Genomic DNA, 16083 nt, shown 5'->3' with positions numbered 1-16083 from the left:
GTCATTTACGTTGCACGTATTACGTGCCATACTATTGGAACTACCCAACTGTTTTACAGTGTCAGTGAGTGAGGAAATAGATTGTAAGATTTTATCTATTCCTAATTGATTTTTTAGCTCGTCAACATTAAATTCTTGAACACATTCAGACTGAGTTTTTGACTTTTTAGATTGTTTTGTCACCCGTGGTGGCGGTGCACTTGCACTCGCTGAACATGAGGTCTGCGCTTTGCGCTTCATTCCTCTAGTTCTTTTATTTGTTGCATTTGTTATTGTGTCCTCCGTAACACTTCGTGTCCGGGGTTTATCGCCAAACAATTCATCTATGTCTGAGTAATTCTCATGGTCGCTTCCCATGAACGACAGGACATCGTCCTGATTTTCCGTCATTACGGTAAAGTACCCAACTTTGTAATAACTTACCTTACCAGTATAACGTTACATAAAATTAAATAAGGTAGCTGTTTTACAGCAGAAAACAAGACAAGAAACCTGAACAACGTTCTAAGTTTTAATACACACCGTTATAAGATGTTCACCTGTTGTACAGGTATAAACACACGCCGCTCAGAGAAAAAGAATGATTTCGGCACGTGGAGCTGTGCTTTATATACCACTGACCACAGGTGTGTTTACGTCACACAGGTCATTTTTTAACTTCTTTGAATTGAGTAACGCCTCGCTGCACTCGGAGATAATGATACCCTCGTAGAGCCGAAAGGCGATATGTAATAGAATCATTTGTTGTTCGGTATAATAAAACTTCTATTGCATGAATGTTTGGGAAATATGAAGATTTATTCTCGGGCTTTACCCTCGGGAAATATGATTTTTCTTGGGGGAATAAATCTTCATATTTCCCAAACATTCATGCAATAAATGTATAATGTTATTGTCATTTTATTATTTTTGTTTTAGGCTGGCATAAGACATAATGTGATTCAAATTCGATATGGTAAAATTCACAACGACAAGGCGAATGTTCATAATAATAAGTGTAATGACTTTTTTTATTCTCCAGCTTTGATCCTTATCGGTTGAGAATTTTAATGAAACCATTAAAACGCGTTCTTTTATTGTTTAAGTTAATTTTCAGCCGACAAGGATCAATGCGAACATTGCAAAAATAATACTTGAGGGTCAATATAAAAAAAGGCAGCTTTTTAAGTCACTGTTACTTTTAATTTCATTTTTTTATATTTAACCATAAAAATCTTTCATATAACAAAAAATAAACTCTATATTTTCTGTTTCTGTAAGAAAAAAGTATAAAAAATAATGTATCTTAATAAATATAAAGATTCAATCACACAAATTTGCCAGTTTTACACTGTCAATAGAAATGCACTCTCTGTTTAATTGATAAATATTTATAAAATTATTTAAAATATTACCCCAAAAAATATGTGATGATGTAATACACATTATGAGGAATGTTTTTAAAAGTAAAAGAGATGCACCCCACCCTCCATTAAAACCAATACAATATAAAATATGTCTGTACATAAATTCTTTGTCATTGGTGTAACCGAATTTGCTTTGTTGGAAAACAGTTGTCATTCTTGAGAAATGACATCATAACTAGCCCTGAAATGTAAGACATCACTTCCTGTAAAAGACTGCAGACGCCATTTATATGTTTCGTGGTTTGTGTTATTAAAATGAGCTTCTGATGGCAAAAAGGTAAGAAATACAATAATGCTTTGTCATTGGTGTTGTAGAAATTTTATCAAAACATTTGTAGATAGAAGTTTGATTACCATACTAAACATTTTCAAGATATTTACTAAACACACTGTGCAGATGACCCCTTCCACTCTCATAGAGTATTTAAGTACAGCAGCCCATTTATGTACTTTTTGTCATTGGTGTTACTGTCATTGGCATAGGCGTCGAAAGCAAATGTGGGGGGGGGGGGGGTATACCTATACTTCCAAATAAAAAATTACTTACCCAAGTTTTCTTTTTTCCAAAATCATGAAATTCCTAATCCGGGGGGGGGGGGGGGGGGGGGGGGGGGGGCTAGTATGCTTCTGAAACTAACTTCTCAATCTTTCAAGGTAAATTTAGGAACAATAATCTTTCCTACCAGAAAAAGTGGGGGGGCTGAACCCTCTATCAAGCTATGTTTCTAATGGTTAGGTATAACTTTGCAAAAAAAGTGGGGGGGCTAACCCCCCCCCCCCCTAGCCCCCCCGGTTCCGACGCCTATGATTGGTGTAACTGCTACAAAGTAACACCAGTGATGAGTTTAATTACACCACTGACAGAAAATATACATTTAATTATACATTCTTTTATATTTTGATCTTCATTTCTAATTTACAACTTTTATCAATTTCAATTTTAATATAAAGGCATTTGATTTCAATTTTAAACACAATTTTTCTAATTAAAAACAAATTTAGGTACAATAGTAACGCCAGTGACATGTGCATGTAACACCAATGACAAAAGTATTATAAAATGACCATTTGTTTGTAAAATAGCCTAATATTTATTCTATTAAGCTGGTAAATAGAAAAGGATAACATCCATGTCAATTGAAATATTCAAAGTTTATCATGTTTTTGCTATTTACCTCAAAAAAGAGAATTTCAGGTACAGTAGTAACGCCAATGACATGTGCATGTAATACCAATGACAAAAGTATAATAAAATGAATTTTTGTTATGTAAGATAATAAAATATTTGTTTTATAAAACTGGTAAATAGAAAAGGATAATATACATGCCAATTCAAATATTCAAATTTTTTTGCTGTTTATCTCATAAACGAAATCTAAAAGTGCATGGTAACGCCAATGACATGTGCATGTAATATGTACCAATTACATTAGCATCAATTTAAAACAAACACATTTGCTTGTATAATATATTGATCATTTTATGAAGCTAGTATAAATTGTAAAAGGATAGTTTCCAAGTCAGTTTAAATAATCACTAATAATAAATAACAATAATATAATGATGTATGATTAAAGATCCATTTTGAGTTGCATGGATATATGTATGGTGTTGAAAGTGAAAAATTAGCAAAAATCATTGAAATATATGCTTAGTAATGAATTGAGTTAGTAGGTGGTGATATCAAATTGAATGATTTTTTTCAAGCATTCGTTTAAGCTTTTATATATGAAAGAAGAATGTTAATTAAAATCTATGTATGCTTGGATTTTGTCATTGGGGTAACCATTGCATTTTGTCATTGGGGTAACCAAATGTCATTGGTGTTACTTTGTCTATTTTCGCTCTTGCAAACTCATTTAAAGAGTTAAACTTATTGGGTTTTTTTTCATCTTTGTAATTAAGCAAGGTTAATGTAAGAAAAATTAAGGTTTTTTTTAATTCTTTTAGATGTTTTAGACTTAAAATTTTAGTTTATAAGTCATTGGCGTTACTGAAACTGTCATTGGTATTACTATCAAGTCATTGGAGTAACCAGTCTTATAAATGTTCTTTCGTCTTAAATTTTATGTATTTTGGGGTTTGTAAATCATGATAATTAATGTATTGAAATTCTGGATGGATTGAATGTTATGAAATTTTAGTTATTTTTGCCATTTTTATGTTAAAACATATTAAAGCAGGTATGTCTTACACGATTGTCTCATATTCATGTAAAAAGCTGAAAAAAGAAACTTACTATTATAAATAAATGCTGTGAATTTTTATTCTTGCTAAGTCACATTATCAAACATTTATTTGTCCTTCAAATTTCATTTCAAAAGTTGTTTATTTCTTCTGTACAGTGTATTGTTTACAGGTAACACCAATGACAATAAAACAACTATTGTTCATTTTCAAAAGAACATTTTGAACAAACTACATTAGCTACTGTTTGGAAAATATGTTTTTTGAAAAATATAGTGTTATATTATTACTATTAGTTCAATAAAGGTGCAGAATAATCTACTATTTTTTATAATTTTCACCAGAACTATTTAGCTGCCTTTTTTATATTGACCCTTGAACAGAATAAAGCTTTTCCTTTGTTAATATCTATTTATACATCAGAGAATCCTGGATATGAAAGGTTGAGAGTGTTTAAAATAGCAGTTAATGTGTTTCATACTAGAAGATAAAAAATCATATATATATATATATATATATATATATATATATATATATATATATATATATATATATATATATATATATATATTCCAAAAATAAATAGTATAAATCCACACACGTAGTATTATATGAAAAAAAAATCACAACACCGAAATAAACTCAACTAGTTTCATTTTAAATCATCACTCCTGATGATTTAAAATGAAACTAGTTGAGTTTATTTCGGTGTTGTGATTTTTTTTCATATATATATATATATATATATATATATATATATATATATATATATATATATATATATATATATATATATATAAAGATTACGGTGCATTCTGAGTAATGTGGCTTAGAGTAAAAAGTTGGTTATTACATTACTAAAGAGCATATATCAACCCTTACTTTTCGAAATATTTATCCTTTTTCGAAAAACCGATCAAAGATTTGGTTTTCTGGTTTCAAGCTATAATATCTCATTTTGTAACCTGACATTTTTTCAAACACTTTTAGCCCCTATTGTAAACCAAATTAGCCCAATTTTATATTTTCTGGAATTTTATTTTTTAATAAAGTTTTGACATGAACCTATTTTTCAATTAGTACAGAGTAAAAACTGTTGTATATATATATGAGGCAAAAAGGATAGATAACCAATGCATGTGCGCATTCGTGTCCTGTGACGTAATTATGAATTGAAATCGATTTATATGTTAAATCAGATAGGTTCAATGTTATTAAAGTTTCTGTTTACATTATCACTAGAAACATCAAGGGATGAGCAACTTTAGGGCTGAGCAAAAGATTTACGTAAAAAGTATCTTTTCACACAGGTCATATTATTAAACGAAGTGAGACTTATCACATAGGCATCACTTATTTTTCTCAAATTCTAAACTGTATTTTTATGATCATAACGTTATATTGGTATAATATGTTTATCATGGATCATATTAAAAAAACCAAAACCTTATATCCTATCCATTTCACGCAAAAAAACAAAAAATAATAAAATGACAAACAAAATATCTCATTACGCCCCAAAGTCATACGTCTTAGCAGCCATAATCTATGTATTCTTATTACACGTACATAAATACCATGTACGTATGAAGAGATAAAAAACTGACAACTTCATATAAATATGCCTGATTCAAGACCTCAAATGCTCTTATAGTTAACATTTTAACTAGATCTAATCTTAATGTTTATTTACTAGTATCAACACTTACAGTAACAGTTTGGCACGGCCTTCATAGAAGATAAAGGTATACAGCAGGCAATGGGTAATGCTAAATGTAATGTTGATGCATTGCAATGCTTTACATGTTTTCAAAGTAATGCTAGTAATGTGAAATGCCACAAATTTAGCATCACAAGCAATGGTAATGTAATGCATTACTTTCCAAAATCTAGTGTAATGCTGACATTACATGGCATTACTTTGCATTGCAATGCTTATTTATGCACGTTCATTCTTAAAATCATGATTGAATCGTATAACTGAGATTGTCTTTGATTTAAAATTATTTTAAGGAAGAAAGAAAAAAAATAAGTTCGAGAGGAAAATATAATCCATTGTCAGCTTCGTAACTCAGCTAGTAATTTAAATGCTGATTTATATAATCATTTTCTGAGTGACAACCCAAGTTGTGACATATATGGAAACAATAATGAAACATTTTCTCACTTTTTTTATTGAATGTCCAAAATACTTTGTTCAAAGACATTTACTAATCCAAAATATAGATTCCTGAAGACTTTCAATACCTTTTTCAGTTCATCTCATTCTTAATGGTGACATTAGTCTTACTTATGAACAAAATATTGCAATATTTAAATATGTACATGAATTTATTAAATCTACAAAGAGATTTAATAAATCCTTCTAGTCCTTCTTATTGTCCTATACCACAGAACCTGAACCTGTGTGTAAATCCTTTTGTTTGTATTTTTTTCTTTCTTTTTTCTAATTATTAATATTACTAGTTACTACAATTATAATATTATAACAGTAAGTATGGTTATACCTATTGCATTTTCTGGTCATATATTCCAAATATACATATATGCATATATCTATCAATATAATATCTATTGTAATATTATTGTCAGTATTGTATGGCACTAAATCTTGTATATATGACCTTGACCTTGCATGTTGGAGAGGATTTATATATTAGGCAATGCCTGCTATCCCATCCGTTAATGTGATGTATTGCATATTAAGATATTGTTTAAAGGGACTTGGACACGATTTGAGATCAAAAATTTAATTTTTATTTTTTATGTACAAAATGGTTTATTGGTGCATTTTAAATGATTGACCAAAATATTGAATGTTAAAGTCAAGTTACAAGCGAGATACAGAGGTAAAAATCGATTGTTATGTAAACATAGCTCGAGTCTTATAGTTGTTTAAAAAAATGTAATGTAGAGAATTACCATTTCTTAGGCAAAATGACATGTAAAAAAACAATTGAAACTAATTCAATATCTTCTTAAATACTATTATCAACAAAAGAGAGATACATTTGATTGAAACTTACACCAATACAACACATATGTAAAAAATGACAATATTCGAGCTTTGTTTACAAAACAAAGAATAATGAACTCTGTATCTTGCTTATAACTTGATATTTGACTTTCAAATTTTGACATAGCATTATAAATTTTTATATTTATAAATATAAAGATTGAAAATGGAAAAATAAAATTTGAAAATTTAAGGTCAAATCGTGTCCAAGTCCCTTTAAATAAAAAGAAATAATTTTTAAGATTAAAAAGAGTGTTGTTATTATGAGATTGAAATCGATTGGAGAGTTTGCTCCAATTAGTTGTGCATTCAATTGATTCTTTACAGTGAAGAATATGCAACAACACAAAGTGCCCTCAGGATGTAATCTAAGTATCAAAACAATATATTGTTTTAAGAAGTGCTAAACATCCCACTCCCCTTCTATTGACTGTGTTCAAATAGAATAGAGGACAGACATGCACCTTTAAAAGCAAAAATAAATACACTGTCCAAACATGTTCTCTGTAAGCTTAAAATTACTTCTAATGTTAACCCATTTGAAAATAATCTCTCTCTCTCTCTCTCTCTCTCTCTTTCTCTCTTTCTCTCTCTCTCTCTCTCATATGTAAGTTTGTACTGATAGGAAATACAAGAGTTATTTTGGTTTTGTTTTTTTTAATTGCCTGAACACTAAATATATTCTAAGATGAGGATTTCCTCCAAACAGTATCTTTCAGTCCCAGCTTCAACTGCTCCTGTAGAACGTTCATTTAATATTGCTAGAAAGATTTCAAACTGACAGAATGAAACTTTGATGATCATAAAGTGCAACAGTAATCTTGAATTATTCATTAAATTTCCACCCGATAGGGCACGAACATGAACCTGTAGATATAAAAAGTGTATTTTATATTTGAAACATTTGCATATACTCTTTATTTAGCTTTACTTTTAAAAACTTATTATTGACTTAATTTTTCACAAAGTAATGGTAGTGATAATGCATTACTTTAGTCATGTAATGGAAATGTAATGCATTACTTCAAGAAAATTAAGTAATGGTAATTTAATGCCCAAGTCCATGAAGTAATGGTAATATAATGTATTAATTTACAATGTTATTAGCCCCAAGCCTGGTATAAAGATGGCGCTAGGAACCACACGCACTGCCGTTATTAATTTTGCTCATATTTATAATTAAAATATACATGTATACCCTATATCTAATATTACACTATTGGGCATATATTTTTATAATGAGAATAATGTACAACGTCAGGTGCCTATGCTAGGAACATCTCATTTTTCCTGCTTGTATTTCATCCTGTGACCGCAGCATATTAATTCTTTTTTTCAATTACTCTGCCACGATTTACTGTAATGAATTTCTATACGATATCACACCTTCGCGGATTCGATTTTATGCAAAATAAACATTCAATATTTTCCGTCATTCTTTTATGTATGAAATCATTTTGAAAAATGCTCCGATTCGACTGTATCATTAACCCATGTCGTTTTTACCACTGTCAACTTCAACCCAATTTCTCTGGCTTATGCAGAATTGGAGTTCCTTTTTAAATTGAAAATGAAAATCCCAAACTATACGCAATTTTTTGTTTCTTAACTTTGTGTTAAAACTCACAATCCCCCTTCCATATTGTCAATCTGTCTTGACTCAAATGTTGTTAGATTTAGAAGCTTTGTCAGTCTGTATAGTTGTCCCGTCAAAAAAGAATAAAGTGACGTATCATTGTATACGTACTTACAGGCCTTTTTCAAAAACTCTATACATTCTGTGTTTCACTGATGATTTTTGGTAAAAAATTTCACCGTCGAGACAAATTTTACCAGAACCTTAATACGAATAAAAAGAATATGACTGTCATCGCATAAAATTTACGTAAATTGACAATATATATATATATATATACATGTTATAAATGTATTTGAGGGAACAGTAGAATAATATTGATTGAACTCTGACTGTGAGGTGTGAGTATTTAAAAGGAGTTCCGCGAAGAATTTTCAATTGTAGCAAATAAGTATAGTCTTATGAGCAGCTTACCGCACCACGAATCGTGAAGCAAGAGCGACCAGTTTCGTAAGGAGTTCCAAGCACAATACAGGCAGATACATTAGTTCGCATGCGTGCGCTGAGGAAGCCAGATGGGCGAGGAACTGCTATTCTATGTTGGTGGACAAAAATATCATTTTTCCCGAGATGAAATTGCAAAAGGCCACTGTGAAAAGCTCAGAGAATGGATTCGAGATCACCCTAACCAGAAAATAGTCATAAATCGACCAAAGTTATCTTTTGAAGCCATTTTGGACTTTCACTTGACGGGTAATCTCCATATGCCAGTTGTCGTATGTCCGGAACTTTTCAAAGATGAACTTGATTTCTGGGAAATTTCCCATAAGACATTAGAAAAGTGTTGTCTCACCCGGTTGTCGAGTTACTTCCGTGACAAAGCATTGCTTAAAGATTACAGAAAATCAGGAAGCTGTCTGCCGCAGAAGCATGTGTCAACTCAGAAAAATGTCTTCAACAAAAGTCTTCGAAAACTGTGGAACATTTTGAACTACCAAGACAATTGTCTGGAAACAAAGGTAGGTGACGTTCATTCTTAACAGGTCCTTTATTTGTCTTGAGTTCTTTTTAGTTAATAGGATTTCTTCTCTTGACCAAGTTTTTAATTTATAGCATGTATATTAATCGTATGCACTTATATTTACAAAGCAGGAAAGATTCATGTAGTGTCTTTAATTTTGAATTTGGTTTCTTCTAAAGTAGCGATAGCCACGAATAATAAACCTGAGGTTTTTATGTCAGTAATCCATCGTCCAAATAACTGTTTGAATTATTAATTTCGAGACCTTGATAGAATACGTACATTATTCTATTGCTTATCGAATGTGTATTAATATTGATTTTCGAAATTCTTTATCTTTGATATAATTGAAACGATCATTGCTCACTTCATTTAGATCATATCCTCTAATTATTGCTGCCATCAAAATACAGGTACATGGCTGTTAATTTTTGGTTCAACAACAGCTTTCTTTAAAGATACACGTATGGCTTTATATCAATTCACTGGGGTGCCATTATCTGTAGAACTTTCGAGAGAAGAGAGACGAGAATGCCCTGAAAACACTTACGATAAAATCTGCATATGCCAATTAATTCAAGTTGATTGCTTATAGAAGCTCTATTTCACGGACAGTTGTTTACAATACCATATCTACTTCAGGAGAAAACTCGCTCATTCTGAGATCTCTACGATTCATCATAGAGCATCGTGTCGAGGTCTAAGATACCGTTTTAGATTTGATGAGCAACCATTGATAGGGGTAGATTTATGTATGGCTTTGGTAAACAAAAGAATACGTGGAATACATATCCTCTTCTTCCAAAATAAACTGAAACTATTTCTATCTAAAAACATGCGTGCAATAGTTCTAACAAAACCAATAAACTACTGCAATTGCAGAGTCGGTTTGAGAACAGTGTGTTGCCTGGTTGAAGAAGAACGATTGTCTTGTACTATCGCCTTACTAGCGCACGAGGAAGGAGAGTAGAACCTTTAAACTCAGTGTGATCTGTTTTTGTAACTTTTGCAAGACTCGGAAGACAGAGATATTAATCTGATCACGACCGTTTATTGTGACGTTAAAACAAGATCAAATATTCAGACATAGCAGACATCTGGGGGTTTGCGTCAACCAGTCGTAACCTTGACATGTTGCTCGCTCTTCAAGGTGATTGAGAAATTAAATTGCTAAAATTAAATTTCAATCAAACGGCTGAGAAGATCTTTTTAAGAAACATATGGTCTAAAAGTTATCAGTGTATTTTGCCTTACAATCTATTGCTGTAGTTATTGTTCACAACACGCAACAAAGATACTTATACACAAAATCATAACAGATTTATAAGTATAATCAATAGAGTTCTATCACAGTTATATATACCTATACTTTGTCTTGCGAGAATGGTCACAAATTTCGCGTTTTGAAGTTCGACGACCCCCTGACGCCATTAATAACATGTACGTTATCGACCAGCTCGTGTTCTGTTGGCTATCCCTGTTTTTGTACTCGGAAGCAATAAACCAAGTCGATGGTAACTTTAGAAACTAATACACCCATCCTATTGAAAACTCACAATAAAATACCATATTAGAACGTTTCAACATGAGACTGGACTTTCGATGGGATGTTTCTATAGTTTCTTCGACAAAACAGGCTGTCAAATATTGACCTATAGCTCCTTTCTTCTTATTCGCAAGATGAAGCTCATTGATATTCAAAGGCTGTCAAGATCGTTCCCCCCAAGAACTACTTTTGTGTTAAATTGCCGCTGTTTCAACTGAAATATACATTCCTGGTTGAAATTGGACAGGAGTATCATTGCGTTCAATCAATCTTGAATCCAGTTAGTATTTTCCCCTATATTTTATTTTAAAAAAATGATTGTGATTCATAAAGAAACTGACAAGAATGGAATACAAGTATACCAAATTCAGTAAAAAAAGGTCTACCCTTGTACGTATATAATTATGCGCGTCCCCTTTCTTTTAAAAGCTGGTTTTAGTTGCAATGTTTGGCTAATTAAATATATTAACTTTAATTCAAATCGCAATAACAAACTATAATGTTCACATTATTGATGTGCTTTTGCTTTTTATAAATATTGATACTTTTGTGTGGATTGTTTCGCGACCAATCGAAACCTCGGTATTTTAAGAACACGAACACAGCCTTCCAAGTTGACGTAGTAACTATGGTAACCTTTGCATACTAGTATATGAAATAATTGGCTGTTCCATAAATTCTGTGTAATATTATTTACGTATTTTTAATTGATTGAATGATTAAGAAAGATGTAAACATTTACAGTAAAATGCTTTGGTTGTGAATGAAGTTTGCAGAAATAAATTAATATCAAATTTATGTATTAAGAATTAAAGATCTATATAAAGGTCTGGCCACGCATAGTCACATATTTTCTTAATATTTCTTACATGACACACCTAGGTGTACAACACAAAAAGGCACTAAAAGTTTATTGCTTGGGACAACCGTTGCCATGGTAATCGAGGCTAAATATGGAAACATAGCAAAAATTACCTACTCTGGAGCCTGATATTTGAAGGTTTTGCCCTCCCCCCCTAATTGAAGCCATTAAAGACATAAAACAACCTTTGTACTATTGTCAATTTTTTATATATTCGATCAGTGCTTACTATCTATTCGATATATATTACTTTAGTCAGGTACTCTTTACACAATTGCGCTGAAAAATAAAGTTCCATTCATCGTCAGCAGTTACAACATTATAACAAATGTCTAGGATATCAATGTATATTTTATACGTGAAAGAGAACAAAATCAACGTAAAATTATTTTTTAAAATCGCCTTTTTCAAAGAAATATAAATGTGAAGTATTCATATTCCTACGCTATCTGCCTCCTCAGTCTTTTTCATGAAAATATAGGCCATTCTTCGATTGATAATTTTTCACTAATGAATATTGCTTAAATTATTACAAAAATTATATTTTTATATTACTTTTATGATTACTGTTCGTTAGTTATCACATAATCTCTTTAATTATTTATTGTGTATGAGTGTGTTTTTCTTTTCTTTTTCTAATGACGGAACATATTTCTGATCGCACTCGTGGCGGTAAACTCTCTTTAAGGATGTGTGCACTGTTTGCTAGTGACGCAAGACTAGTGGCAGTATTTGCTACGGACATGAAGAACTTTGTTCTCATGTTATCTTAATAAGTTCAGTGATTTTAAGTGTAGTTTTAACAGTGCTCGGCTAAGCACAGTAAAACTAAAGTTATTTGAAAGTCGAATATCTTGGATATGGGGTAACCCATATCTATTCTTGTTTGTGTTTTGCGTTTTTTTTAATAAGTCGAAAGGTGAAACCATTTGATTTTAACATACCTATCAATGTCTATGCAATATACATTTTTTATGAAAATTGACATCCTTTGCTATGGTAACGGGTATTTAGATTATAGAAACAATGTATATCGGCCAAAATAATACATTTCGAATTCTCTGGAAAATCTTCGTTGCTCTGAGTTGGGGATATCTAATGTTTCAACGCCCCTGTCACTGTCAATCTTAATTGTTTTCCCCATAAAGTTGTATCATGATAAGGTAAACGTTTAAGCCCTTAAGACTCTCATTTAGGACGATATAATATTACAAATTTACATGTACATTACGAAAATGAAAAAAAGCAGTTATATTGATTCCATGGAACGTTTACTGCTCTGTTTAATTTCCCCGAGGGTTTGACTTCGTATTGGCTAAAAGATACTAATGAATATCTAATTCAATTTTTTTTTTCGTTCAGAATAGGAAAAATAGAAAATAAAATGATAATTGAAAGTTTTGTTCTTCAGGCCTACTTCTGTTTGTCAACGTGTATGATTATCCTGTCCATCTTTGGGGTCGCCATCAGCACTCTACCAGAGTTTAGACTCAAGGACCAGCCACCGGTGGCAGAGGTTACCGCAGAACCAACCACCACGCTGCCCCCACCCCCCGACTACTGCAAACTTCTGTACGAGAGAGAAAAAGTTACTCCGACTTTGATTCCCCCCCAGGATACAACCGCAAACACCTCGTCGAAAGATTTCGAGAGAAAATTCATTGAAAAGATTTTCCCAGAACCAGTTCATAAAAAGATCCCGTCTTTAAAACAGACTCTGGACCGAGGCACCAGTGCGTTTTTCTATATTGAGATCATTACGACAGTTTTCTTTACCATCGAGCAAGCTTTGCTGCTCATTTCTGGACCGAGGCTTGTCTCGCATTTCATGAACGCCATGAACATTATCGAAATGTTGCTCCTACTTGCCAGTTATTGTCGTTTCTCTCTTCATTTCCTAGAATTGGAATATGAAGACAACGGTTGGTCCTTATTATTGTACGTACAAATGTTTCGAGTTTTAAGGATCGTCCGGGTCATGCGTCACGTGACTGCCTTTAAAGTCTTAAACTATTCCATCAGTGCCGGGAAAAAAGACCTCTGTATCATCATTTTGTACATTTTTATGGGGATCGTGATTTTTTCCAATCTGATTTTCTTTTTCGAGTTATCGGAAGATTTCCACAGTATTCCGGATGCCTGGTGGTGGACCTTGATTACCATGACAACCGTGGGATATGGCGATATGATACCTAAAACAATCGCGGGAAAAGTTCTGGGTTGCGTCTGCGCAGTTTCCGGTGTAATAATGTTGTCGCTTGTAATACCTATATTTGTCAACACTTTCCTATTCCTGTATCAGTATGCAGAATTAGAATCGGTGAACATCCCGGCCCCCAAGAAGCGGTGCCCAGCGAGTAGAACAAGCACTTCTGGTGACACAGAAATTACTGTAGATCCCGAGTAATCTGAGTTTTACAAGACTTAAAATCTTCTAATCTCGCCTAACGTCATACAAATTATTTAATACATTTTCAGTTTTAAAATAGCACCAAATTTTTCTATTACAGTATCATATCCTTCGTATTTATCTTCTATCATAACTTGTAAATAACAATGCATACATACATTGTTTGTTTTTGTATATATATTATTATATATAGTAACTGTTATTAAATTTTTACGACAACTTGAAATATGTTACTTATTTGTCAAATAAAAAATTTGTCAAGTTCTTTTCGTCTTTTATCTTTAATATTTTTATGAGTATTTGAACATTTTAATACATGAATTATTAATCGAACACGTTATCTAAATCAGGTATTTTTCAAAGGATCTACTTTAAAACCACAAGTTTTCGTAGCAACTCAATTTTGTTTATTACCTTAAGAGAGCTGGATGGTGGTGGCCATTTTTAGAAAATATTTACATCCTTTTGAAGAAGAGCTCTATAAAGATATAGGAAAATGTTCGAATTTTAAAGCTTAAGTTTATGGATTTTTTCCCCTAAAAAATAGTTTAAGGCTAAAGAAATCATCTCTTACATTTTAAGGTAGATCTAATGGGTAATTTGATGACCATCAAGACTCCTTAACCCACTGTCTTCGTGAAATATATGATACATTAAAAGTTTAAAATCAAAGATTTCTAAACTTAAATAATGTAAATTCCTTGTATTACGCGAGTACTTAATTCCGCGATCCCTCTAGTTTGTATCAAATCGCAAGAATTTAAAATCGCGAACGTTGGACTTTTCTCCTTATTTCTTATACATGTAGTTTTCAACTCTCAGGAAATAATGGCGAAATTTTAAATTCCGCGAAGGATGCTTCTCGCGATTTTACGCGGATATTGATTCCTCGAGTTTAATCAAGAATTTACAGTATAACAATCTAGTAAACCTAAATACAACCATCTAGATTGTTATATTTAAGTTTAGATCTCTTTGATTTTAAACTTTTAATGTAACATATAAGCATGTATATTTAATTTATCACTCATATTTTATTCTATATCTGTTTGATGATTACCGAAACTTTTTCCTACAGGTGATCATGAACTACAATAAATGCGACTAAACTTCGCGACCTTACAAATGATTTTTAAAGAAATTACTTTGATATTTGGAAATTCGTCAAAAATATCACGAGGCAATGTTATTCATATAACCATTGATTTAATCACATCATAAACACACATAAAATTATAGTGAATTTATACACGAAGGTGAGGGAACAATCTGAAGAGAGTTAATAAGCCCCCCCCAAAAAAATGAATAAATAAAAAATTGGATTTTAAAATTTTGTTTAGCCATTTAAAAAATATTCTTTTGAATTTTCAAAAAGATAATTGTCATTGCAGTGTGCAAATAAGCGTTGTCATTGTTTGTGCCATTGAACTTTAATTCACAGCATTCAACACGATTGTTATAGATACATGTAGTTAAGTTCTGTGAATTAAAATCCATAATGTAACACTTTCACTTGAAGAAATAATAGGTACTGTCAAAGCAATAGGAGATGCATGCATTTTTCATAGCAGAAACAAATTACGTGAGAAAATAAAATGATTTTAGTTTAAAAACTTCTTACAGCTTTTTTGAAAAATCCTATTTACTTTAAATTTTAGTTGCATTTAATACAACAACGTCACGTTTTTTTGAAGACAAAAAAAAATGAAAATGACCTGCTGCTTTGTTCTTATTGCTTTGACGCGGTACACTTAGTGGACAAGCCGACTGGTACTGAAGATCGATCTCAGCCACCTGACGTTATATATTTTTGCTTATACATGTAATAGAAAAATATACCACATGCCTGGTAATATTAATGTATTATTAGGGAGGGGGGGGGGGGGGTGGGTTAAATTTTTTATTATGAAAAAATATAAACGTATAACATCAGCTGCCTGTGCGTGAGTTATGTGTCAAGTGTTTAAAGCATACAAGCAGTCTATTCTATCCCATCCCGTTTTGCAATAGGATCTTCACTGCAGGCAGCTGTTGTATTGGTATGTTCCACCATACGACA

The 16083-nt window shown here is 31.8% G+C and overlaps 1 protein-coding gene across 1 annotated transcript; it reads left to right on the top strand.

The window, feature by feature from the left end:
- Positions 1–8649: 8649 nt before the first annotated feature.
- Positions 8650–14270, top strand: LOC128177550 (potassium voltage-gated channel subfamily B member 2-like). The gene is made up of 2 exons (XM_052844294.1): positions 8650–9204; positions 13026–14270. The coding sequence occupies exons 1-2, from the start codon at positions 8761–8763 to the stop codon at positions 14019–14021; spliced, it is 1440 nt and encodes a 479-aa protein (XP_052700254.1). The 5' UTR covers positions 8650–8760; the 3' UTR covers positions 14022–14270.
- Positions 14271–16083: the final 1813 nt, after the last annotated feature.

The sequence above is a fragment of the Crassostrea angulata genome, chromosome 3, assembly GCF_025612915.1.
Source record: "Crassostrea angulata isolate pt1a10 chromosome 3, ASM2561291v2, whole genome shotgun sequence".
Classification (NCBI taxonomy): Eukaryota; Metazoa; Mollusca; class Bivalvia; order Ostreida; family Ostreidae; genus Magallana; species Magallana angulata.
Note: the sequence above shows the minus strand (reverse complement) of the source record. Positions and strands in the feature narration are given on the sequence as shown.